The sequence below is a fragment of the Populus trichocarpa genome, chromosome 5, assembly GCF_000002775.5.
Source record: "Populus trichocarpa isolate Nisqually-1 chromosome 5, P.trichocarpa_v4.1, whole genome shotgun sequence".
In the NCBI taxonomy this organism is placed as follows: domain Eukaryota; kingdom Viridiplantae; phylum Streptophyta; class Magnoliopsida; order Malpighiales; family Salicaceae; genus Populus; species Populus trichocarpa.
Window position 1 is genome coordinate 6,932,333 of NC_037289.2, and position 27,076 is coordinate 6,959,408.

Genomic DNA, 27,076 nt, shown 5'->3' on the forward strand with positions numbered 1-27,076 from the left:
CGAATGATTTTTACTATAAATGACCTAAAATCATTTGATGGTTCGTTGATCTTATATGATGATATGGTCCACATCTCTTAGATTTATACAAATGTATTGCTAAATTTATTACATTTCTATCCTAAATCTCATAAACTATAATTTTTTTTTTATTAATTTGGGTGTTCAGATCAGTTTCCGTGTACCTCGACTAATTTCACGGATCTTGAAATTAACAATTATATAAGTCTGTAATGGCTATCATATTAATAATCACAAAGCTCGAACTTGATATCTTATCTATAATTTTAATTTTAGAAGTACATGTAGTAACTATAATTACATTGAAAATTCAGATATTTAGTACACTGTTTTCCTTTTTTTATTAATAATAAAAATATATTTTTCTTTACTTGGAGTAAGAGGTATAGGGCTGATCGAGTTCAAGCCAAACAATAAAACAAAGGAGGGATTGCTAACCATTAAAAAAATAAATAAAACAATAACAAACTCAATAATAATAAAAAAGAAAAATACATACTAGACCTTAGCAAAATAGCTTGGCAAAATCTTCTTTGCACTATAAACCCTAAAATTTCCACAAACACCCCTTCTCGGCACACCCCTTCATCTTTTCCTCTTTTTTTTTGAGGTAATATCCTTTTTCTTTCTCTCGTATTTGGACACACAGACACACACGTTTTGGTTTATTGGTTATATTGTTTTCTTGGTAATTGCAGGGAAGCTTATTAGTTTTTTTCTTGTCTTTTGTTCTGCTCTTGTGACTATACAAGTTTAAGTTCTTCACTTTTTTCTTTGAAATTGTACATGGCATCTGGGTTTTGTTTGGTTTGATTGAAAGGAACTTCCTTTTTGTGAAAGATTTGAAAGAGATTATATTGTTTTGGTTTTCGTTTTCTGGGTTTATAAAAAAACACTTTTTTTTGCTTTAAATTTTATGTTCTGAATTGGTTCTTGATTAGGAATCTGACTCTTTTTGTTTGAGTTTGTTATATTGACGTGCTTGGCTTCAATTTTCCTAGCAATCAACATTTCAGTTTGTCTGTTGCGTGAAAGTTCTATAATCATTATGGGTATGGGATTATATTTCGCTTTGTAGTTTATTCCATGGAATGGGTGGCCTTTTGATTGAATGGGAGAGTTAGTAAAGCTTAGAACGGATTAAGCTTCCAATTACTACAAGTTGTTTGGAAAAATTTCGGATTGAAATTGAAGCTTGAAGTTTTTAGTGTTAGTTAACTTTTGGGCTTTTGTTTTTCTTGATTCAGCGTTTCAATTTATGGTTCTTTTTTTAGTTTTTTTACTAAAAGATGATGCTTTCATAACCTATTTTGTTTTTTATTTGTATTGGCAATCTGTTTGCAGGGTGATATTACCTAGCAGCACACTGATTTCTTCAGTTCATATTGGTCCTGGATAGACTGTTCATAACATTTGGTGGTCGTAGATACATATGGAAAATTCAATGGCTGGTGAGTCATCTCGTTCTGAAATGAACAATGGCGGACTGTACATAAATTCTCAGGAAAAACTTGAGGAAGGTGGCCGTTGGTACTTATCTAGAAAGGAAATTGAAGAGAATTCTCCATCTAAACAAGATGGCATTGACTTAAAGAAAGAGGCTTATCTACGCAAGTCATACTGTACATTTCTACAAGATTTGGGCATGAGACTTAAAGTGTGAGTCTTTACACATTATGTGGTTCCTTTTGTGCATAAGCTTGAACTAAATGCTCTAATGTCTCTGGGTTTTCAATTTGGTATTATATGAGTGTTCTTTTGTGGTCCCTTATAAAAAACTGAATTAAAATGCATTTTATATTTTCAAGTTTAGAATAGTTGCCTGTTCCTTTTGGTTGCTCAGCATTTATGTGCATTTTATATAGTTGGAGAACATTCTGTATTTATGCTTTCATCTCTTGACTTTTTATTAGATAATAGTATATGGGGATTAATAATCTAGAATTTTAGAGTTTTTGGAGTAAGTGTAATGAAGAAGTCAAACAAGAAGAGAGATGGTGAGACAGAATTGGTAGAGTTTTAAAAGGAGCTATGGTTCTTCTGTTTACACCAAGTCAATGTTTAAGGAGAGTTGATGTGCTTTTGCACTGCACATTGAATGCACACTATTCTATGTAATTATGCGTGGGATAATCATGTATTTCTCGAATTGCAGGCCCCAGGTAACAATTGCTACTGCAATAATTTTCAATTTGGTATTATATGAGTGTTCTTTTGTGGTCCCTTATAAAAAACTGAATTAAAATGCATTTTATATTTTCAAGTTTAGAATAGTTGCCTGTTCCTTTTGGTTGCTCAGCATTTATGTGCATTTTATATAGTTGGAGAACATTCTGTATTTATGCTTTCATCTCTTGACTTTTTATTAGATAATAGTATATGGGGATTAATAATCTAGAATTTTAGAGTTTTTGGAGTAAGTGTAATGAAGAAGTCAAACAAGAAGAGAGATGGTGAGACAGAATTGGTAGAGTTTTAAAAGGAGCTATGGTTCTTCTGTTTACACCAAGTCAATGTTTAAGGAGAGTTGATGTGCTTTTGCACTGCACATTGAATGCACACTATTCTATGTAATTATGCGTGGGATAATCATGTATTTCTCGAATTGCAGGCCCCAGGTAACAATTGCTACTGCAATAATTTTCTGTCACCGATTCTTTCTTCGTCAATCCCATGCAAAGAATGATAGGAGGGTGAGTCAATGTTCCTTCATTAAATGTCAAATATTCCCCCCCCCCCCCTCCTTCCAGTGTAACTTCCCCCCTTCTTTTGTCTTTCGGTGCTTTGTTTATATAGTACCCACCACTGAATTGGTAACTAATATTTTGATTTCCTTAAATTAACATCTTGTCTTAATTTCACTCAATGTCTCAGACTATCGCTACAGTTTGTATGTTTCTTGCGGGGAAGGTAGAGGAGACTCCCCGTCCACTGAAAGATGTTATTCTTGTTTCTTATGAGATTATACATAAAAAGGATCCTGAAGCAGTTCAGAGGATCAAGCAAAAGGTATATTCCATCTCTATGATTTACTTGGCAAGGATGTTTTCCACTTCTGTGATGTTTTTTTCAATTCATCCCATCGGTGGGGTTTGGCTTCCCTACCACCACCACTCCGCATTTCTGATTTGTAAGATTTGACTATGATTTACCCAATCCACTCCATTCCACCAGTTGAGCTAAAGCCCAAGTGTGTTGTGTCTGAACTTTGCTCAAAATGCCAAACTATATTGTCTTGTTGTCAATCCCTTAGACCACACAGATTACAATTTACAACACTTTCCTTTTTGCAAGTGTTACAATTTACAGATTACAACTTTTTCCACTCAATTTTTCTTCTTGTTCTTAACTCATTATCCACATGTCTCTTGCAGGAGGTATATGAACAACAGAAGGAAATAATTTTACTTGGAGAGAGGGTTGTACTTGCAACTCTTGGTTTTGATTTCAATTTGCTCCATCCATATAAACCTCTTGTTGATGCTATAAAGAAATTTAAGGTTGCTCAAAATGCCCTTGCTCAAGTTGCATGGAATTTTGTGAATGATGGGTATGGAAAATTGCTTATTTTAGTTTATATACCTTTCTTCTCTGTCTCTTCTTGATTGGGGGGATGCTGTATGCAGACTGCGTACATCTCTTTGCTTGCAATTTAAGCCCCACCACATTGCGGCAGGTGCCATTTTCCTTGCTGCAAAGTTCCTCAAAGTAAAGCTCCCATCAGATGGCGAGAAGGTCTGGTGGCAAGAGTTTGATGTCACCCCACGCCAATTGGAGGGTTGGTGTTTTTCCCTTTTCTTGCAATCCTATTAGAAATATTGATGACAGATATTGTTTTTATTAATAATTACATGTGTTCCTGAGAGCAGTCTCTCTCGCACCAAAAAATCATCATAATGGGGGAATGAAGCTAGCTAGGGGTAAGGGTCTAAGGGGGCGTTTGGCAGTGTGGCCAAAACATTGTTTACCCAAAACTTGAATTTTTTTTTTTTTGCTTAAAATTAATTTTTTTTAGTGTTTTTGGATCGTTTTGATGCACTGATGTCAACAATAAATTTTTTTTTAAAAAAAATTATTTTAATACATTTCTGAGCGAAAACCATTTTAAAATGCAACCTCTACCACACTCTCAAACAGCTCTTTAGATTGGGAGAACTGAGACATGTAAATAGGTAAAACAATAATCTTTTGAATGTTAACTATTACAAAAACACTTTTGAATTTCATCTTAGGGGTGGGGTTTGAGTTGGAGAACTGAGACATGTAAATAAATAACACAAATAATCTTGTGACAACGTTAACTACTACAATAGCAGTTTTGAATATGGTGAATTACAACATTAATTGTTGGAATTAATTCTTGCAGAGGTAAGCAATCAGATGCTGGAACTGTATGAACAGAACCGGGTGCCCCCTTCAGCTAACAGTGAAGCTGAAGGGAGCATAGTAGATGGAGCTTCTCATCTGGCCTCATCAAAAGCTTCATCTGGCAATGAAGAACAGTTGGCAACTAATAGTCCTTCTCACACTGGAGGTATTAGTTCAAGACCTAGACCCTCAAAGCCAATGTCTAAACCAGTGCACAAGCAACCTCATGCAGATAATCATGTTGGTCCTCCAAGAACCAGCCAAAATCATGGCAATGACCATGGAAGTGCAGAGATAAGAAGTGCCTCTGACCATAATATGGATGGTGAACCCAAAGATGATCTGCACCATGAGAGAGAGGCATTTCCTTCCCAGGATAATATGAGGGAAGGCCATACCTTTAGGCGATCTTCAGATTGGCTTGGAAATAAAGATCAAGAAAGGAATGTTGCAAGAAGTGAAACAAAAGATTTAGGAGAATCAAAAGATAAACATTTTGGTCGATTTGTGGAGCATAGAGAGGGTATGTTAGGTCAATCACCCCAAGATGCTATTAAAAAGATTGATAAAGACAAAGTGAAGGCAGCTTTGGAGAAACGAAGGAAGTCCCGAGGAGACATAACTCGAAAAACTGACTTCTTGGACGAGGATGATCTCATTGAGAGGGAACTGGAAGATGGAATTGAACTAGCTGCTGAAAGTGAAAAAAACAAGCGTGATAGAAGACAAAGCTGGTCCAAGCCCTTGGACAGGGAAGAATATGAGAGCTCACATCATGGGAAGAATATGGATGCAAGGGATGAACAGCATCATGGAATGAGGGGGCAGTTATCACAAAGGCCAGATCGGAACAATATTGAAGATGGGGAACTGTCAGCTCCTGATGATATGTACCAGGGGTTTCCCTCACCCAAGTCAAGTAATCGCAAACGTAAGGCATCAAGTCCACCTGACAGAAAGTCTGAGGGGGAGCATCGGACTGATAATGCCCCAGGGTCTCACCATTATAATCATCATGATTGTACAGATGATCGAAACAGGATGAACCGGTTTGGTTATTTGGAGAGAGATCATAAAAGGCATGTCCCAGAAAATCACGCCTGAGGTGTTGCTGTTTGCTGGAGAGCACCTTGGTATCAAAATTTCTGTCAGATGCTGGTAATTGCTTAAGAGATCAGTGGCTTTGTAGTTCCTTTGCAGTTGGTTGAAGTAATATGTCAGTTGTTAGTGGATCCTTTAAATAAAGGATGATCTTATTTAAGTCCAAGCCCTATAGCAGCCATCTTCTAGTTGATGGTTGGATCAGACTCTTCCACATGATTTATAAGAATGGAAGCGAGGATTTTGGATTTTCTTAATTGATTGGCAGCAGCATGCGCTTTCTCTTTGATCTCCTTGTAGAATACTTGGGATCACTATTCATGTACAATAACGATGATTCATCATCGAGTAATCATAATGATTTTCAGTTACAACCGTGGTGGAAGTCGTCATTTACATATTCAATGATGGTCATCTTTTTATGTGTTTATCTGTTTCCTTCTCTTTTCCTTTATATTTGGTCCTACGTTTTCCTATAACGGGAGAATTACAGAGTATCATCTTGTGGTTAGATCCCTTTTTCACTTACTTTCATTATTTTGAAAAATTATAATTTACTTTTTGAACTTTATAAGCGTGTGTCCAGAAAAATTTAATAAAAAATATTTGATTATTTATAAGATTGTTAATAATTTTCATATAATGACTAAAGAGTGCTTTTAAATTAATATAATTTTATCGAAAATTAAGAGAGAGAGAAAAAAAACTTAAGCTTTGTATTTCATTAAACACTTTGTTTACAATCCCATAAAAACACAGCTACAAAAACTAATACCATTTAACAGTATTCATAGACCAGCAACTTTTTATTATCCTTCGAGCGAAACCCACAAAGGTGGACAAGATTGACTTGCTTAATTTATTTTGCATGTAAATCTCAACTTCTAATTTGATAAATTCAAATTTAACCGTCTAAAAAATCACAAAGGCTCAAAATCTCATCGTCTTAGACAACATGTTTGGATCCAACTATCTATAAACTCAGCTTGGTATAAAAATCCAGCTCTCATGAGCTCAACCTAGAAAAGGAACTCAGCTCTCATGAGTTAAGTCTAGGGGAAGAGCCCAACGTCATAAGCTCAGCCTTAGAAAGAGCTCAGCTCTCATGAGCTCAACTTTAGAAAAAAGCTCGGACCTCGTGGGCTCAGCCTTAGAGAAAAGCTAAGCGATATGAGCTTAACTTAGAGAAAAAGCTTAGCCCTCATATGCTCAGCCTTGGAGAAGAGCTCAATTCTTATGGGCTTGACCTTGGGAAAAAGCTCATTGCCATAGGCCAGCCTAGGTGAAGAGTCCAAACTTCATGGGCTAAGCCTCGGGGAAGAGCCCAGCCCCCATGGGTTTAGCCTAGAGAAAGAGCCTGACATCATGGGCTCAACTTAGGTGAAGAGCTCAGCCCTTATTGGCTCAGCCTTAGAGAAGATCTCAGCACTATAGACTCAACCAAAAGGAAGAGCCCAACGATATGAGCTTAGCCTAGGGGAAGAGCTCAACCCTCGTAGGCTCAGCCTATAAGAATAGCCCAACCCTCATTGGCTCAGCTAGGGGAAAAGTTGAGCCTCATGGGCTCAGCTATATTTTAGATTCTACTCTCCCTATGCCCCTAGGTCTATAAACAATCTCCCGATGACCTACCATATTTTCATCACATTAATGTTTGTATAAGATATATTTATCCTTTATTGATGCATATGTAGAGGATAATTATCCCTCTTTAATGTTATCATAGTAAAATAACACTTCAACCCCTCATATTCATAAAAGACAAGACTCATGAGTTACAAATACTCTATAAATCCTTCAAGTTCTAGGTTCACAATCTCTTCATTCTCAACATTTATAGCATATATATTTTCAAAGTTTATTTCACTAAAATATCATTGAATTTTCTTTTTCTAAAAAAATATTTATTTAAGCATCTAAGAGTTTCTAAACTTACAAAAAAAAAATCTTTTACCGGTAACAACCATCTTAATCTACCAAACATTAGATATAAGCTACTAGTCACCTTGACTAGTAAAATTAATTAAATTACTAAAATTAAAAATTAATCAATTATCTATTTCATAAACTTTATTTCTAAACTACTAAAATTTTTTAGGAACTCGTCACAATTATTTCTCTTTTCACGTGTTGTATTATAAATGCTGATACCGTGTCAGTTCCCTAACCTTCTACTTCCAATAGTAAGTTCCCTATTTGTTCGGTGGAGAAGCATTGTTGGGAAACATGAGGAAGAGCTTGATGCGCATTTGAACTTTTCAAGCCCGAGAGCTCATCCATCCACTCAAGCTTGGCATCTATTGATATGATATAAGAAAATTGGATTGCTGTAGAACATATAATGAGTTAAGTACTGGCAAAAGAAAATGTATTTGAAGATTGGTGTCCAGAATGGCATAAACACTCACATGCGGCACTCGAAACTCATGCCATTATCTTTCTAGGTAGAGGCTTCACTCTCGACTTCCTCTTCCCCATCACTCGAATCCCACAATATCACAGATAATCAATTTTATGGTAATTAGATGCAATCTGGTAAAAAAAAACCACAAAATCACGTAATCAATTAAAACCCTAGAATTTTGTGGCGACAATGTCAACTCAGCGCTGAAACCCTATTAATCGACTAATGCTTGGTGTCAGAAGATGAAGGTTAGACTCGGATACAAATTTAGGGAAGCTTCAGTCTGAAAGTCAAGAGAATTAGCCCTTTGAAACATTATATACCCTTAATTTAGCAAATCAATTTGCACCCACAAACCTAACTTGCTACAAATTAGTTATACCCAATGTGAAGGATATGGTTCTGTTCTCTTCTATCATGTTCCTTCAATCAAAGAAGATGGCATGCCTAGGGCTAGTGCCATGCATAACTCAATGTCATTGGCTACTCCATCAACTCACTTTCCATCTCATTAAAGAATGAATGGGAATTGATCTGACAATAACTGGGCAAACCCCATCTCTTTCCATCTCTGTTTTTGCTAAACTTGCTTGCTTTCATGAAGCCAACCTTAACAAACATCTCTTCCATTTAAAATAACATAATTGGTGGCTTGGGAAAATTCTAGGGTTTCCAATATGACAAAGCCAGTGATGGGGTGAGTTGGGATTGGCAGTGGCTAATGAGAGATAAAAAAAAAATGCATCAATTTGCAGAGGTTTACCTTGACACCATTGTGAAGCTTATAGTAGTGGTCAATGACATAGAGAAGATGGGAGAAGTTGGTGACTAGCATAGAAGAAAAAGGGAAAAGATTTTTGGAGTTCATGTTATATTATTATATATGATGATAATTTAATTATTTTATCATATTTTAAAATTTGGATTTAACTCATGATGTAAAGTATAATTTCTAAAAGTGTAAAGGAAAAGTAAAAACATGAGCGGAAGATTAATGTGTGAAAGAAAAAGAATTGTCACTCGAAAAGAAAAGAATCTATCTCAGAATAATTTAATCATCTTGGCACAAGATCCATTAATGCTTTAGTTTCGGAACCAAGAACTACAAAACCAATGCCACAATAGCACTACGCATCATCTTACAGCTCGACTCCTTTTGTCATCTCTGTTCCTCCGATCTCGATCATATTCAGGATCATCATCATTTTCTGCACTTCGACGTCTATGTTCTCGTTCATCCCTGTTGCCTTTATGGCCATCATGATCTCTATGACTATCTGAAGTTCTCTTTCTGTAATCTCGATGGTCTTTATGGCTATCATAATCTCTTTGACTATCTGAACTTCTCTTTCTGTAATCTCGATCGTCTCGGTCTTTTCTTCTATCCATATACTTTTCTTTATCAAGTCGCTCCTCAGGATATCGACTCCCTCCTTTACTTTCAGGGTACCGAGTGTCCTGTCTGTGTCCTCTATCTCTGTCACTCTGCCTGTACCTCTCTTTTCCATCTTTCTTTTCTCTGTCAATTTGGTAATCTGGAGTGTCCTGTCTGTGTCCTCTATCTCTGTCACTCTGCCTGTACCTCTCTTTTCCATCTTTCTTTTCTCTGTCAATTTGGTAATCTGGATCACGGTGTCCATGTCTCTTTCCCTGTCTTGGACTTTCTGGAGTGTCTCCATCAAATACCATTTCATATCTACAAAAGTTTGTTTCCCTGTTAGACAAACATACGAGGGAGGAAAAGGGAAAAATGCAAGATTATTACTAACCTCGAATTATTATCTCCACCACGCTGCATATTATCGTCCTTCAGGATGTATTTTGAAGGTTGATGTTTGTTAGCAGGATCACCAGTGCAATCCTTCGCCATATGATCAAGAGCACCACATTTGAAGCAACCTCTTCCTGCTGTCATTAAGATAGAATGTAAATGCAACAATCATGTTATAAGCATCTGCTTATCTGATTATTTGATGATCAGTGATGGGGCTTTTGAGAGTCTGTTTATATGTGGCAGATTTCCTACAGAAAGCAATTGGTTGTTTCTAGCTCATTATGCACTTTTATAATCTTCCAATACTGAAATGGGATTGCTAGATTTATGCTCATTTGGTTCTTTTACACTCAGGTTTTTATTCTTTATTATGTTCCTCTTTCGCTCCCAACGTAAGTTTTATACACAAAATGTTAATCAGATAGCAATCTTCACCTTTACCCGGTTGGTTGTCTTTTCGCCTGAATTGAGACCATAGTTTTGCAACACTCTGACTAAAATCCACATGAATCCTTCTATCATCAATCAAAGCATTATCCATCTGCCATGAAACAATTAAATAAAAAGTTTCAGTTGGAAAACAAAAATTACCTCATGATACATTTAGTTGATGACATTCACAAAAAATATTTTAAAGTTTACATCAATTTTTTACTGTTATCATACACTAGGAACCGTGAACTTATTTAAACAAGGCACCCGATAGTAATCAGATATGCAGAAAGAAGAATACAAATCAAGTTCTCTGACAATAACAGATTTTCTCAATCTTTCAAATACCTTAAAATATGCTAGCTCGCATGCCTCTTTGGTCTCAAACTCTGGTTGACAAAAAAAAAATTATACTCATTCAATAAAAAGTACGAGGATCATATTTTAACATGCCAAAAAGAAGATACAAAGATCACATAAAATTTGATCACTGTACATCAATAGAAAACGAAGAAACCTAAACATATGCAACAAATACACAGATTTAGACAAAGATGAGACAAGAGTTGATGTTGATGATAAATGATGCATTCCATCACACAGCAGTATATCATCTCAAAAATAGGTTATTGATCATTGTAGCTAGCATTCTCCAGCATGAAGAAATCAGTCTGGAGCTTATTTTCATAATAAATTGTAACTTTTCAGTAGAATTGCATAAACTGTTAGTGTGGCATATGAGTCTTTAGAACTATAAAAAAGCCAGCATATGCTCAATTTTTAAAATTCTCCCCATCTGCATATAACTTTTGGCTCATCCAAGTACTACGAAAAACTTGCCAAGAAACCTAGAAAATGGCTCTAACATTACCAACTTTAGCCAATAAAAATTCTCATAATTAGTTAATTGAGAATAGAGTAGTGCAGAAAGGACCATGAAATTCAAATTGTCAATAGAATCAGTCTGAAAATACTTGATTCTTTTATTTGTCATTTTTCTTCATTTTAGCCTTAAGGTTACAGTTTTTAAAGATTCAAGTGAAACTAGGGTATCTGACTATCTGAATAAATCCCAACTCCTCTTAAACCAGTAATATACACGTCCTGCATATGAAAGAACATTTAAGGTAGCAACTTTATTACATGTCATTTTTTTAAGTCATAATGCACAGCCCTCTAATATTGGATTTCAAAATCAAATTTGAACTAGTGCAAGTGACCGAAGAGGACAGGACATAGCTGCGGGCACAAGAGAGTGAGAGACAGAGATCCTGAAATCTTAATGCTTCATGAACCACAAGTAAAAGAACACACATTTCCTAGCAAGATGGTCTATCTATGAGGGCACACCCACCAACAGAACACATTCAAATTATCATTAGAATCAGTCTGAAAATACTTGATTCTATTATTTGTCATTTTTCTTCATTTTAGCCTTAAGGTTACATTTTTTAAAGAGTCAAGTGAAAACTAGGGTAGCTGACTATCTGAATAAATCCCAACTCCTCTTAAACCAGAAATATACAAGCAATGTCCCGCATATGAAAGAACATTAAGGTAGCAACTTTATTACATGTCATTTTTTAAGTCATAATGCAGCCCTGTAATATTGGATTTCAAAATCAAATTTGAACTTGTGTAAGTGACCGAAGGAAGAGGACAGGACATATCTGCGGGCACAAGAGAGTGAGAGACAAAGGTCCTGAAATCTTAATGCTTCATGAACCACAAGTAAAAGAACACATATTTCCTAGCAAGATGGTCTATCTATGAGGACACACCCACCAACAGACAAAATTAGTAGAAAAATGCAGATGACAAGATTCCACTCACCTATAAATGCATAACATAAGCTGTCTCCAGTCTTATAATCACGAATTATATCAGCCCTGCCATAGTCCACATGATGAGCATTCTATTTTTCTCACAAATGAAAGCTTAAAAACATAATTGTCTTTTTTTTTAAGGGTTCCAATTACTCACGATATAACAGTTCCAAAGCGTGAAAAGATTGTATGCAAGTCCTCATCCTGCACCAAGAAGTTGGAACAACTCAACAAGGCTTTAAGATGACAACTGCAGTAAGAAATAAGAAAAAAGACACGAGAAGCTAACTCATAGATTCCCGTGCCACAGAAATGGAAAACAGAAGACTCACCTCAGTAACTGGATTTAGTTTACAAACAAATAGGACATTATCAGGAGGCTTTGTCTCAGCCTCAGGAATATCCCCAATCTGTCACACAAGATAAAAAAAAGAATGAATTAATATGTAGATGGAGTTTGAATAATTGGATTATTGTTTGTATAGATCCTTACACTCTCAAGCACAACTGCACTAGAATGTGCTTCCTTTGCCCGAAGAACCTCTTCTAGCTCTGCTGTGCCTAATTGCTCATCCATGGGCACCCAATCATCTTCGAGCCGCACGTCACCGTCAACCTAGTTACAATAATATGAATTGTTAAGGTAGGAAACTGGTGAGATGAGAAAAATTATCCTTGAGACCAAAAGTTTTGAAAAGAACATGAAAGAAAGAATACAGATTTAAACATGATTTGATCAAAATTGTCTCATATCTCTAATATCAAATCATCAGGTTGAAACTATTTATCTATCTGAGTTGATGTTACTCTTTCCTTGCCTTCACCTCTTTTCAGATCTATCATTCCGTTTCTTCTTTTTATTTTGCTTTAAATTCTATATGCCTTCAGAAGCTTTTTTGTTTAGTATTCAGACTACCAATCAATATTCCTTCACATTAAGTGTTGATGTTGTTAGACGAGATGGTGAATAGTTCACAGACAAATTTCTTTTTAATTGTTGGATACCATGCATAAACATTAGATAAACCAGGTCTGCCCATCCTTCTGAGCCACATACAACCTCGAGAACTAGTTTGTATAAAGTTCAAAATCATTTATCTTTGAAGAGCATCAGCTAGCACCTCATCCTTTGGTTTTCCTTCTGGAGAAGCTTCAGGGATCAATTCTGCCAGTTGGGAAGGATCATCAAAAGGATCATCAAGTATATATGCGTGTTTGATTCTGATCAAAGACAATGGGCACATGTTACTATCCAGAAATTATAATCAAACATTAAACAACAAGTGCATTTTGAAGAAGAACCAACCTGATATTTTTAAAAGGTCTATTCTTTTCATCCACATAAGCTTCATTTATCCTCGTTAAAGTTTCAAGCCCTTCTGCTATCTCTCCAAATACCTACAACAGAGAAACAGTATTGTGACTATCATAGAGAAGTGGAAGCCAGAGAGAAGTTCCTCTTAAGGGGTACACAAGGAACCATCCTGACCAAATAACCAACCGATGCAATTTCTTATTTCCATAACAGCTAACAGCTCATAAACCACTGCATTTAATCCTTTTCACACTTAATAGTCTGCTGTGATTCATATCCTATCCCACTGGTGGTGGTTTGGGGGGGGGGGGGGGGTAGATTGGGAACTTACAGTGTGCTTCCCATCAAGATAGTCCAGATCATCACGCAGAGTGAAATAAAACTGAAAACAAGAACAGTTTTATAATCATACATCCAAAACACATATGCAAATTAAGAAGTGTGAAAAAGATTGCTTCCCGTTAACCATCAAGGAAGGAAAACAAGTCTTATCTTGTTTAAGACTCTTACTTATATACCTGAGAAGCATTCAAATTTTCTCCAGCACTAGCCATTGCAACAGTTCCCATCTTTGAATGTTTCAAATCAAGATGAATTTCATCGCCAAAAAAACGAGCCTGATCGCCATATAGAAATCTGAAATAACCACCACATGTAACGTTACATGAGAAACCGGATTTAGTTATTAATTACCAAACAACTAGATTTCCAAAACCATGAACAACCATAAAAGATTTAGTAAAACTCCATAAAAAAAAAACTCCAAAATACTATTAAAACCTAGACAGGTCATCAACATTCAAGTATATAATCAATGCATTTAAGACTCTTACTTGTAGACCGAATCGCCACCAGCTCCAGTACCAGTAGGGTCACCAGTCTGTGCAGTAAAATCCTTCTGGACTGTGTGAAATAGGCAACCATTATAATACTTAATCCTGAATCAGCAAATACAAAACCAAAAATATCAAATTTTATAGCCAAAACACTTCAAAGATACAAAAATTTTGCTCAAAGTTGATAAATTTCACAGTTTTTGTCAAGACCCAGAATTAAGTTCTTGAAACCCAGAAATTTAAATGATCTACATGACGAAATAGCAAAAAAAATAGCTACAATAGAGCAGTTTGAGATGATGGAATTAAAAGGGACTTACTTGCAAAGTTTCAAGAAGTTTTTGCAGGTTAACGGGCACTTGTCAGCGTATAAATCCACCACTATGTCACCTAAACTTGTAACTATTAGCACTGACATATTTTCTCTCTCTCTGTGACAGTCTGTGTTTGGTTGCTGAGAAAAGATAGCAAGCGAAGCGAGACTGAGCTGAGAAGGGAAAACAAGAAAAGAGATCTCTCGAACTCGAGCGGGTTCCTCTAGGATCCGAGAAAGATTGATGGGGTCGAGTACTGTTAAAATGGGCTAAACCCGGACCGACGTTTTCAAACCATTTTATGTGAGTTGGATCTATTTTGTATCCATTGGGTTTGCTTGTGGGTTTAGTTCTAATCGTTGATTGATTCTTGTATTTGTCTGAAGATACAATTCACTTGGGATTTTTAAAATGAGAAAGAAGGAGCCCATATTAGGTTTGAACTCTCAACTTCACAGCAACTCGGGCTTATTAATTATTAATTAACAAAAAAAAAAACTAAGCCTCATTTTACTGTAGCAATTTTAGTATATATTCTCTCGCAAATCAGGATTGTAATAGTTATTTTAAAAAAAAAAATTGATCCCTGAACTTTATTTTGCACAATTAAGCCCTTTTGAATCAAATTTGCACCCAATGCATATTTTTTAGGGGGGTGAATTGAAAGACAAAGAATTGAAGTGAAAAAAACGAGTAACATAGGTAGTGACTTTAAAATTTGGTTGAAAAAATCATTTTAGTCCCTTATCTTTTTTAGCTAATAGGTAACTAGTCCCTCTAATTTTAAAAAAACTCAATTTTGATACCAAACTTTATTTTCCTCTTTTTATAGTTTTTTTTTAGGGGAGGAAGTCATTGGATTCCGGCATAGAAAGAGAACGTTTCCATTGACGATGATTTTAACCACTAAAACAGTCTATTTTTATGTTAAATGGTTCCATACGATGAGGAGAGTTAAGATTATATGTTTTCTTACCTTAAAAGCACCTAAAAAGACATATATGAGATTGGAAAGATTTTTTGTTTTGGGTTCATTATGGATTTTGGGATTGTTTTTTATGTTATTGGAGGCCATAGATTGGTTTGACAAGATTCCAAAAGTGTTTCATAGGTGTTTTGGGTCAAAAAATATTTCAAAATGATTTTTTTGGTTGAAAAAACAAGAACCTTATTTTTCCAGCTACCATAATGGCTGAATTTTGAGGAATAATAGATGACATGTTGTATATTGTTTTTTTTCAAAGAATGTTGTCCGCCCCCATTAACTTAAAAAAAATAATGACTCGTGCGCGGGCCCTTTCTTGGTGAGCCAGGCACTTGGCTTGACCTCATTCTTTTCTTTTTTTCTTTTTTAAATACTACAAAACATTAATCTTCTTACAATATTTTTAATATGTGTAGCCTTGTATAAGATATTTTTTTCTTTTATTTTACTCAATAAATTTTATGTGTATGTTGGTTTTTGTTACAAATTGTTTTTTATAAATAAATTCATCAAACACAATCGGGTAATAACCTGTGTTGCAATATTAAATATCTTGATCTATATTTTTCTTTTAATTTTTACAATTATGTTTTTATTTATCGTTGATGACTTTTTTATTTATTTATTTACAAAATAGTTTATGATTAATTTTATTAGATGCATACATAAGTTTTTCAATTTACATTTAAGACTTGTTTTTGTAAAAAAAAAAAAACACCTTGAAAAACTCTACATGTTCAATTTTTTTCATCATGTATTGATGTTTTCAAATTTATCCTTATTCTTTTGATTACTTTTTTTTTTCTTAATACTTTTATAAAAGTTTATTGTTTCTAATTTCACCCTTCAATCCAAATTAATTATGCATTGTTGTTTTTTCTCATTCTTTTTATTTTTTTCTTTTGTTAACGTTTTTATTCTTTTCAATTTAACTCTCGAAACAAAAATTCGTTGTTGTCCTTTAATTAATTTTTCTTTTAATTTTAACCCTCATTCTTTTAATTGCTATTTTTTGGGGATTTTTTTGTCTTTTTTTTTTCCTTTCAAATCATCCTTCAACGTTTCATCTCCCATGGATTGAGTTTCATGATTTTTTTCATGTATAGTGTTTCCGGTTTAATGACCCAGGTCATAGATTTAAAAGGTTAATAGGGGTTGACATCTTTTTTTCTTCTTATTTTTTTTTCTGGTATCGTTGTTTGACATTGTTTTTTTTTAAAAAAAATAGTTTTGTGGTTATCTTCAATTTCCTTTTCTATCGAATTATCTCGATCTTATGATCTAGGATATGGGTTCGTCGGGTTAATCCAAATTAGCTCACCTCTTAATATCCAAATTACATGTCTATTGTGTTGGCTCAGATTGGCTCACACTAGTTGTTTTTTTTTCTTTTATACCCTATTTTGTCCTTCCATGTTTAATTAGCGAAAAAAAACAACAATATATATATATATATATATATATATATATATATTCTCGTTTGTTATCTTTGCCTCCTTTTTTTCCAATATAATTTAAATAAAACCAACTTATTTAGTTAGTCAAGACTATAACCTGAGTAATTGAATTTCTCTTAAAAAAACACGTTTGCAACACCTAAAAATTGAATTGAAAAAACAGTGTAGATCTGCATCGTAGTACGGGCACTAGTCTAGTAAAAACTAAGCCACGAGGGCATAGTATTATAGCAATGAGCAATGCTTTCCCCACTCTGGCCCTTCAAAAAACATACATTAACCTAGCAAACGAGAGGGAATTCAGTTTTTTTATAGGGACATATTAATCACTAACAAATTAATTAGTGTCAAACCTGACTTTTAACTTCTATTATAAATAGTTAAATGACTTAATTAGCCTTGTAAAAAAAACACTAACTTGCATCTAGGGGTATCTTAGACATTTTGATTTTCTAAACACATTTAAATTACTCATTTGCCATATGAAAAGACAAAAATAAAGCTTTTTTTCAAAGGACCTTTTCATTTTTTTTTATTACAATCAAGTTAACTTAAGGACAATTTAATATTTTATATATATAAAATATTAATAAAAAGAGAAAGTGGTTGACCAAAGCATAAGAGTGTACTACCATTTATATTTCATATCTAATTTAATTTTTATTTTTTTGATTGCTATTTATTTATCTTCTTTTGATTGATTTTTTTCTTCAATTTCATTCATAATCATTAGATTTTATTTGATTTTTATATTAAATTTGGTTCTTATTCTCTTGATATTTTTAAATCCTTCCACTAATTAAATGTTTTTCTATTTTATCTCTCATCATTTGATTTCAATTTTTTTTCATGTTGAATTTGGGCCCTATTTTTTTTTACTGATATTTATTTTATTTTTGGATCTTTTTTTTTTTTTCAGATTTCATCCCTCAATATTTTTTTATTAAAGCCACAAGTTTCAAATGTTAACACAGGTTGACTTCAGTTTTTTTTAGGTCTTTTTCTAAAATTATTTTTTTTTTTAATTTCATCATTCAATATTTGATTTTTTTATAATTGGTCTTTATTTTTTTTTTTCCACTTTTTTTTTCTATAGGATTATCCAAATCATATGCCCATGGTCACAGGGTTGGTGAGTTAACCCGAGTTGACTCTGATTTTTTTTGTTGATTTTTTAATTTTTTTTTTCAGTTTCATGCCTTAATATCTCTTCATTGAGAATTCTACTATGCTGTTTTTCTGACTTTGCCTTCCATGTGGTCAACCTCAACCTCATGACCATGATCACGAGTTTTGAAGGTTAACACTAGTTAACTTCGGTATTTTTTAACTTTTTTTTTTCAATTTTAACATCCAACATTTATTTTTTTGAAAGTTGGTCTTTGTGTATTTTTTTTTTCTCACTTTCCTTTTTACGAAGTTACCCTAATCCTGTTCTCATGGTTGCGAGGTTAGCGGATTAATCCTGGTTGACCCTTTTTTTTCCCTTTTTTTAAGAATATATTTTTTTTAAAAAATCTTCACGCCTCAACATTTTTTTATTGTGATTTTTTCTTCGTTGCTTTTTTTTTGGTTTGCCTTTTGCACGCTAAGTCTTGGTCTCATGATCATGGTCATAAGTTTCAAAGGTTAACGTGGGTTGACTTTGGTCTTTGTTTAGGTCTTTTTTTTTAATTTAATTTTTAATTTTTTTCCTTCAACATTTTTTTTTATAATTGATCTTTGTGCTCTTTTTTTATGAGGTTATCTCAATGATATGCCTATAATTACGAGGTTAGCGGTCAACTCATATTTTTTTGTTTTTTTTTTAATTCTTATCATTTAATATTGAGTTGTTCTATAATTGAGTTTCATGATTTGATTCAATTTGCTTTTGTTTGTGATTTCTCTATACCTTTTATTTGCACAGACAATCATTTGATTATATAAAAAATATATTACAAGAATCATAGTTATTAAGCACAATCTAGTACATGACCCATGTTGCGAGATCAAATATCTTAATATATTTTTATTTTCATCATTCAATATTTTATTTTTTCAGAATTGGTTTTCGTGTTTTTTTCTCACTTTTTCTTTTTATGAAGTTGTCCTAATCATGTGCTTATGGTTGCAAGATCAACACGTCTACACAAGTTGACCAATGTGTTTTTTTTTTCGTTGCTTTTTTTAATTATTTTTTTTAATTAATTTTTATTTAATATTGAATTATAATTTTTTTCTCTTATTGACATAAATGGTTATTTCACTAAATAAAAATATTATTATACTTGTTAAACATAACTAAGTACAAACCCGCGTTTCAAGATAAAATATTTTAATCTTAGTTATTTATTAATCTAAGTATTAATTTAATTAATTAAATACATGTATAGATATTTTGATTTATGATTGAAATTTTTTTAAATAAAAAAATATATTAGAAAAACCTTCATATTTTTTTATTGAAACGAAAATAATTGCCACGCGGATACAAAACCAGTAGACTAAAAATCACAAGTTTGATCGCAACTTTTGCCCATTTGGAGGGAAACCCTCCAAAGTTCAAACCTAGACACCAACCCCTCAAATTATTCACCCAAATTCAAATTTATACACTTCACTATCTCATCAATACAACGACAGCAGCGGCAACAACAAAGCCAAGACACGCGTAGTAAAAGAAAAGGAAAGAAAAAAAACCCTTCCTTTCCTTACCAAAAACAAAACCCCATTTTTATTATTGTCCAAATTCCCCCTCTTCCTCTACCGTACACAACATCTTCCTTAAGCAAACCAAAAGGAATCCCACAATATCATTTTTGTAGTAATCAGCAACTATGTCACAGCATACAACAGGAGGGACTGATTTTAGCTTACCAGATGAGATCTTAGCAGTGATTCCATTGGACCCATATGAACAACTGGATCTGGCAAGGAAGATTACATCCATGGCAATTGCATCCCGCGTCTCCAATTTGGAATCTGAGATGGGTCGCATGAAGCAGAAGATGTTAGAGAAGGATCATATTATTTTTGAGCTTCAAGAGAAATTGGGTAACTTGCAACGTGTCTGCCAGGAATCTGAATCCAAATTGAGTCTAACTCTCGATGACAATGTGAGTAGACACGGTGTTTTTGAAGGATTAAATGATAGAAAGTTTGTGAACTTTTTTTTGTTGGGTTTTGTCAATTTGCTTTTTTTTAATGTGTAATTTGATTGATTTTGATAGTGGGTTTTTGAAAATGATTGGTGGGTGCTGTATTTTGTAGGGGAATGAGGATAAAAGATTGATTTTTTTTTTTTTTTTGGGGGGGGGGGGGGGGGGGTTGCATTTATTGGGAAAAGAAAGGACATAACTACTTTTTTTTTTTCGGTTTTTGATATATATATTTTCAAATGGTGTTTTGAAAAATATTTTGTTTAATTAGTTTGATTTTAGTGATGGGTTTTTTTAAATGAATTGTGGGTTATTTGTTAATTGGGGAATGAAATAGAAAATATTGTTTCTGTTTTTTTTTTAATGTTATTTGGTGAATATTAGTATGGATGAACATAATTGAATTTGATAGTTGTTTTGATATCAAAATGAAGGTGAAACTTTCAAAGGAAAGGGATTCACTGGCAATGACCGCAAAGAAACTTGGACGTGATTTGGCAAAGGTGAGAGATTCTAGTAAACTCAAAATGCTTGTATTTGTTTGTTTCCTCATTTCTGTTTTGCTTGCATGAGTTGTTTTTTATTAGGATTCTGTTAACATCTTACACATAAACACATCAATAAAAATAGCAGTTTGCTGACTAGCCTCCATTTCTTCCTCTTCGTAAAAGGCAGTCATTTTGTATATTTGTCTAGTGTGCTGCTTTTGATGTTTGGCATTGCCAAAAGAAACAACTAATACGTTACGAGTATTGGCAGTTGGAGACATTTAAGAGGCAACTAATGCAGTCACTAAGTGATGATAGTTCATCGGTAAGATGCCACATTTGGCTACTATACGCTGTATTTGTTTTATAATTTCATGATTTCGTATATGCAGAGTTTGTTTTTGGAATTTCAAAAGACACTAATTAGTTGCACTTTTTTTTTTAGCAGCAAGCTGAATCCGTGGATATTGGCACCTGTGATCAATCAGTTCCTAGAGTCTATCCCGACAAAGGTACTATTAACCTGGGTTGATAAAAAAGGACAATACTTACTAACTGTTTTCTCTTTGTTCAAGGAAATTACCTATTTTCTTATCTCTACACTTTCATGCTTTGTAGATGAGGGGATGAATGGCTATGTAACCCACCATTCTTTCAGTGGCTGTACTGATATCAGAAACAACAATAGTATTGATGAGGGTATTGGACTTGTCTTCTTTAATCCTTCTATATATGCTTATTTATGTTTTGTTAGAACAGATCCCAACATCTGTTATTGTATCCCAACATGCATTTTTAGCTACTTTCAAACATAAACAAGAAACTGTATGTTTTAAAGTGGTAAAGTAACACTTTACACTAACTTCATCTAGCATGGTAAGAGTATCACAGATGAGCATTATGTACAAATCATTCCAATTTCAACTTATAGTTATCGCTGATTGTGACATTGTTTAGACAGCTCACATTTTTTACATTGATGATGCAATGCACTAATGCGTCATCATTCAGAGGAAAGGTCTTGTTGAAATACCACAGCCTTGAAAATACAGTAAAACTTAAAAATGGTTGTTGGATTTTTATCTCGATTCTCAAAAAAACTTTATAAACATAAGAAAACTGCCCTTTGTATTCTGCTCTACCTTTTTATCCAAAAATAAAAGCTAATTTAACTGAAATAAGCCTCAGCTCAAAAGTGCCTGCGGCTTCTTGTATAGCAGGTCTTTTTCTCCATCCTATTGTGAGAAGTTTTTTGAATTGTTCTATTGCTAAATGGCAACCGCAATATGCACCTTGGAGTTATTTATACCCTGTAGCAGTACTTTTTTATTCTTGTAAATAGTAATTATTTTTTTCTTTTGATTATTGGTTGATTGATGTTAAAGAGGCTAGGATTTATGAAATCTGGGTGGTTTCTGGTGATTATATGAGGCTATTACTGAATGATAATATTACTGTTAAGAGGGCTAATTGTACATGTTATTCATTAATAAGCTGATTATTTGGTCTAACAGCTTCTAGGCATGCTGGACAAAGATTTTCTATCACCCCATATATTACACCACGGCGGACTCCAACTGGAACTCCAAACATTATTTCTACAAGTGTATCTCCTAAAGGTTATTCTGCTGCTGGATCTCCTCAGAGAACCTCAGGGGCAACTTCTCCTACAAAGCCTCAATATGATAAACAAGCTTCCCTTTCTTCATGGTACCCGTCAAGCCAGCAATCATCAGCGGCAAACTCTCCTCCCCGTGGTCGTGCAATTCCAGGTTTATGAGAATCACTGCAATCTCTTATGATGTCAAAAAAGTTTTGTATATCTGACAAATCAATACTGGAGCTTGCAAAAAATATAGTTTTTTGCTGCTATTGGTTAGCCTAATGTCCTCTTGCAGCTCACGAAGTCAAGCATCTGTTCTGGTGGCCATTCTGTTACTTGTCGATTGAAATCTATCGAAACTTACACTCCCATCGCAATTTAAGATTATTTTTCTCTTTTCTGACATTATTTTATTTTATTATGGTATTTTGTATAGGTCGCCCTCCACGCATGGATGGAAAGGAGTTCTTTCGTCAGGCCAGGTGAGTCTAGTATTCTGATTGGATCATTTATTTCAAATTGATAGCTCTATTATTTGGGTTCTTCTGTAACTGATTTGATTACATTTGTAATTCAGGAGTCGCCTATCATATGAACAGTTCAGTGCATTTCTGGCTAACATCAAGAAACTAAATGGTCAAGAACAAACTCGAGAGGTTGCATTGAATTCTTCAATTACAAAATATATTGATCCAATTGAATGGTATTTGTTTGGAATAACATGTTTTTGCACGTCATCTTTCAGGAAACTTTAAGGAAAGCAGGAGAGATATTTGGGACAGAAAACAAAGATCTTTATCTTTCTTTCCAAGGATTGCTTAATCGCAACATACACTAGACCTCAAGCTGTCCATGTAGCTAGGAAGGTTCTAGATAGATATCAGGTATGCATGTTCCTAGTCTTCAGTCTGAGTGTCAGGGGGGTGGTTGGGTTAAGTTTCTGTTCTGGTTTGTAAAGAGGTCATGCTATTTCCACTATCCGTAGATGAAACCTCATAGGACTGTCTCATCATCTGGGTCTTTGAATGGTGGTGATCTGAACACTGTCTGAAAATCTTTGGAATGACTTTCGTTGGTTCTTCAACATTTTTTTTTCTTTTGTAGAATATTATTCATGATCATATTTTTCTGTAGTCTAAATTAATTCGTCATTTAAAATATTTATCTTTGAAACAGAGTTCCATTTGGTTTTTGGACATTGATGAATTCTACCTCGACTGACAACGATTGCTTGGCAGGTCGTGGATCAGACTTGTTCCCATCTTCTATGAAGATTGCTTTGGCGTAAATTCTCCAAGGCAATTGAATTTTTTTTTTTTTTAAAGAGAGGACAGTAGCTGCTTCTTTTGAGCAACTAGAATAAGAATGTAAATAATTCGAGGTTTTCGTATGGCCTGCTCAGCCATTAGTGCTTCTCGATATCCTGCAAGATTTTTATATCTTGTACTTGCAAACAAGGGATTTTTTCTTCATTGTGGCATTATCCATCACCTCAAGCCCCATCTCTCTCTCTCTCTCTCTCTCTCTCACACACACACACACACACACACACACACACACACACACACACACAGAGTGAAACTCTTCTGGTTGCTTCAACGGTAGCCTGCAATAAATATAAATCACTCGAGAAGAATCTTTGAAGCCGCATCATAAATTGTGAATTGTGGAAGCAGCAGATCTTATCAAGCAATCTCAAAGAGAACTTGTACCCATTATTATTTCTTTTTCCAATCTTAAAAGCAATTGGGTGATAATTAGCCCTGACCATTATGAAGAATATTTGAACTTCTGGTAAAACATGCCATTGGCAAAAGCAAAATAGGATAAGGGTATATTGTTTAATTAATAATTAAATTTGTTTAGTCGTAACACCCTAAAACAATTCCATGTGGGATTTTATCTTTCCTGCTTATATTTAAATTTTTCTATTTTTATTTCCCAAGAACATAGCTGTTCCAGTCAAATCTTTAACCTGATATGCACAGAAGAAAAGCAACCTGATTTGAGGGGGGCATCGCCAAGCTGCTTGCATACGAAAAGCTTGACAAATCTTTGAACAGAGGATTTCTCAACTTGCTCAGGGGCCCCTCATTTGTTTCATGGAAACCAAATTTTCAAGTCTTGTTTATTATTATAAAAGTTGCTAAATGAAAAACTTTTTTTTTTTTTATCATAAATAAATTTAACTTGATTTTTTTAAAAATACACCTTTTAATTTTATACAGAATATACTTTTCAGAAATTAGGAGAATAATAAAAAATATTTTGTTATTTGTTAATTATATCAAGTTTGGTCCTCAATATTTTTGATTGCTATATATATATATATATTTTCAATTTCATCCCTTAAAATTTGATTTTTATATCAATTTTGGTCCTTATTTTTTTGATTGTTATTCGTTTTTTTTCTTATCCTTTTATTAATTAAATTTTTTATCTATCATATTTGATCTCTATTTTTTTTATTGCTATTTATTTTATTTGAAATAATTTATGAAATATTTTTTTTTAATTTCATAATCTTTTTTTTTTTTATCTATAAGACATGATATTCATTCTTTTGATTGTTATTTGTTTTATTTAAAATAATTTATGATATTAGCTTTTTTTTTAATTTCATCCTCCTTCAATTTTATTATCTGTTAGATTCAGTCCCTATTCTTTTAATAAACTTGAAAAAAAATTAAAAAGCTATTTTTCAGCTTATTTTTCATGACATAACAAAACACTTGAAAATATTTTTCAATTTATTTTTTATGACACTACAATAATTTTCAATTTATTTTTTATGACACCACAAAAAAAAACTTTTCAGGAATTAACTTTTCATGAAAACAACTTTTTTTTTTTTAAAAATAGTTAAACAGGGCAAAGAGAGAAACAAAAAAGGTGTACTCAATGGAAAAAGAATACTTCTAGAGTGGAAATAATTAAAGAAAAAGAAAAGTGCTGTAGTGATCTTATGCTTGAAGAAAGATCAGCTTAGATTCAGTTCCAGGCCTCATGCGCCAACATGAGGTTGTTGGACCATGAATAGCCCACTTGGAAGAGAAGATAAAAAGACATCAGACGGAATTATGTCAGATCACGACAGTACATTCCCCCCCCTGAGGCCCCCAAACTGTCACAAATAACTGTGATCCATTCTCTCAAGGATTTGTTTGTTTCTTTCATTGATTGAAAGAATATATACACACACGCACTTGCACTTCAATGGCATGGTCGGAAACGACAGTCAAAATAGCTACCCTCAAAATTATGGCTGTAAACTAGGGTGAAGGTATCATAAATGTCACAGCCCGGCCTAACCTTAATATTATTTATTTTGAGCTTTATTAGCCTTATAAATTTGTTTTTGATAACCATACAAGACTCCAAAACATATTTGACAAGTCAGCAACCAACACTACTAATAAAATCAGTTACTAAATCCTCACCCGCTGATGTGGAATATTAAAATAAATTCTTGGAGCAAAAAAGAAGCTATCCTTTTCCATGGTCTCCACTCTCCATGAGCTCAAATTCAAACCATTTGCGGTCACTTTTGGTTTTTAGCATTACCACTATCATAAAAAAATATCTTAATAATTAAGATGAATTCAACGACACTAAAAAATGTCACTAAGAGTGATCCTAGGAGGTCACACTTGTCACCCAAAGATTTAGGGTGACCTACTTGTTTTTGACAGCAAGTATGACCCATTTGGGTTATCATTAATGATCTTTCTTGGTATTGTTGGATTCATCTAGTCAATATCTTTCTGATGGTACCAGTGATGTCGTAATTAAAGTTTCGGTGTGTTTTTAGTGCTTTTTTTTCTCTTCCTCTCCTCTTTCTTGCTCATTTAATATTTTTTTAAAGGATATCGTTATTTTGAATGATTAACCACAAGTTATAAAAATATTGATTCCAATATCACAACATGTAAAAATTAAACTATTTTGTTAATTTTTTTAACTGTCCTACCCCCCGATATTTTTAATTAATTGTGCTGATTTTAAAAAAAAGCACCATTTTCAGGCTCCTAGGATTTTTAGCTTAGCTAGGTATTATCGTTACCTCCGGGTATATGTGAGAACATTGCTTAATTAAGGAGGGGTACGAATTCTTAAAGCACAAGTGGGCAGTAAGATCATGGGATTGCTGGCTAAGCTGGTTGATGGGATATGAAGGGAAGGGCAGGTGGAGGGCACCTGATACTACAAGTACTGTCTAACAAAAAAAAATAAAAAATCCCCATCTTTCTTCCATTCTCTATCCTCATGTTGCTTTTTGTGGCAAATAGCTCAGGAAAAAGAGAGACCTTTCAACAAGAAGCAACCTCCAATGTCCTTCGTTTTGTATTCCCATGTCGCCCTTTTGGTTTATCTAAAGTTGCGTTAATATAGTATAGTTAAGATAGGAAAACCAGGAATATTTTTCTTCCTCTTTTTTTAAGATAGCAAAAGATTATGCAATATGTTTTTGGGTGCCTCTTTCAAAGAAATCTTTTTGAACCAGATACCCCATTCAAAGTTCTCTGAAGAAAGCTTCCAGGACGCGTTAAAAAGAAAAGAGAAAGCTTTTCTATCCAATCCACACAAGTAATTCATGGCACACATTTTGGAGTTGAATTTTGCTCCACCTGCAGGTTCTTTCCTGAGATACTTAAATTGATTAACCGACGTCCTTAACTCTGTCGTCCACCTGATCGGATCTAGTTGGGTGGATGGTTTTCTACACTTAAACGAGCATGAATGACCATGTTTTCTTTTTTAAAATCATTATTTTTTAAATTGAAATCTAATATTAAAAAAGTCCTAATCCCATCATATATCATAAATCCAATGTCTCACCGTTGTCATGATTATCTTATCAATGTAAACAAATGCCATATGTGGTTGAATAAAAATATAAATTCTTGATATACATAAAAAAAAGACATCAAAGCTCAGTTAGACAGCCTAACCGAGCTTCAACTCAAGCTTTATTGAGTCATGGTCTGATCAAGCTTGAGTTTTGATCTGAC

The 27,076-nt window shown here is 33.7% G+C and overlaps 3 protein-coding genes across 12 annotated transcripts; 2 read left to right on the forward strand and 1 right to left on the reverse strand.

Annotated features, from left to right (window-relative positions):
- Positions 1-481: 481 nt before the first annotated feature.
- Positions 482-5,864, forward strand: LOC7492107 (cyclin-T1-3). Of its 3 annotated transcripts, none has more exons than XM_024601965.2 (7): positions 482-631; positions 1,366-1,680; positions 2,633-2,714; positions 2,896-3,030; positions 3,396-3,571; positions 3,648-3,799; positions 4,388-5,864. In XM_024601965.2, the coding sequence occupies exons 2-7, from the start codon at positions 1,454-1,456 to the stop codon at positions 5,491-5,493; spliced, it is 1,878 nt and encodes a 625-aa protein (XP_024457733.1). In that variant the 5' UTR covers positions 482-631; positions 1,366-1,453; the 3' UTR covers positions 5,494-5,864. The 3 variants fall into 3 exon arrangements, with proteins under 3 accessions (XP_024457733.1, XP_024457735.1, XP_024457734.1); XM_024601967.2 differs by lacking the exon at positions 482-631 and adding an exon at positions 650-709; XM_024601966.2 differs by lacking the exon at positions 482-631 and adding an exon at positions 654-1,230.
- Positions 5,865-8,893: 3,029 nt separating this feature from the next.
- On the reverse strand, positions 8,894-14,640 carry LOC7492108 (peptidyl-prolyl cis-trans isomerase CYP59). Of its 5 annotated transcripts, XM_024602397.2 has the most exons (15): positions 14,398-14,640; positions 14,075-14,179; positions 13,760-13,877; positions 13,573-13,623; positions 13,233-13,324; positions 13,048-13,147; positions 12,420-12,542; positions 12,259-12,336; positions 12,084-12,130; positions 11,934-11,989; positions 10,449-10,489; positions 10,104-10,209; positions 9,664-9,802; positions 9,477-9,590; positions 8,894-9,389 (listed from the first exon to the last, which is right to left on the reverse strand). In XM_024602397.2, exons 1-15 carry the CDS (start codon positions 14,493-14,495, stop codon positions 9,029-9,031), a joined length of 1,629 nt encoding a protein of 542 aa, XP_024458165.2. In that variant the 5' UTR covers positions 14,496-14,640; the 3' UTR covers positions 8,894-9,028. The 5 variants fall into 5 exon arrangements, with proteins under 5 accessions (XP_024458165.2, XP_052309303.1, XP_052309302.1 ...); XM_052453343.1 differs by having other exon boundaries at positions 8,894-9,590; positions 9,664-9,799; positions 10,110-10,209; XM_052453342.1 differs by having other exon boundaries at positions 8,894-9,590; positions 10,110-10,209.
- A 4,701-nt stretch (positions 14,641-19,341) lies between these two features.
- Positions 19,342-23,560, forward strand: LOC7480441 (uncharacterized protein At4g15545). 4 transcript variants are annotated; one of them, XM_052452718.1, is made up of 10 exons: positions 19,342-19,931; positions 20,408-20,476; positions 20,733-20,786; positions 20,907-20,973; positions 21,080-21,160; positions 21,976-22,233; positions 22,501-22,546; positions 22,642-22,720; positions 22,810-22,948; positions 23,241-23,560. In XM_052452718.1, the coding sequence occupies exons 1-9, from the start codon at positions 19,653-19,655 to the stop codon at positions 22,900-22,902; spliced, it is 1,026 nt and encodes a 341-aa protein (XP_052308678.1). In that variant the 5' UTR covers positions 19,342-19,652; the 3' UTR covers positions 22,903-22,948; positions 23,241-23,560. The 4 variants fall into 4 exon arrangements, with proteins under 4 accessions (XP_052308678.1, XP_052308677.1, XP_024456665.2 ...); XM_024600897.2 differs by having other exon boundaries at positions 19,343-19,931; positions 23,303-23,560; XM_002306376.4 differs by having other exon boundaries at positions 19,343-19,931; positions 20,910-20,973; positions 23,303-23,560.
- Positions 23,561-27,076: the final 3,516 nt, after the last annotated feature.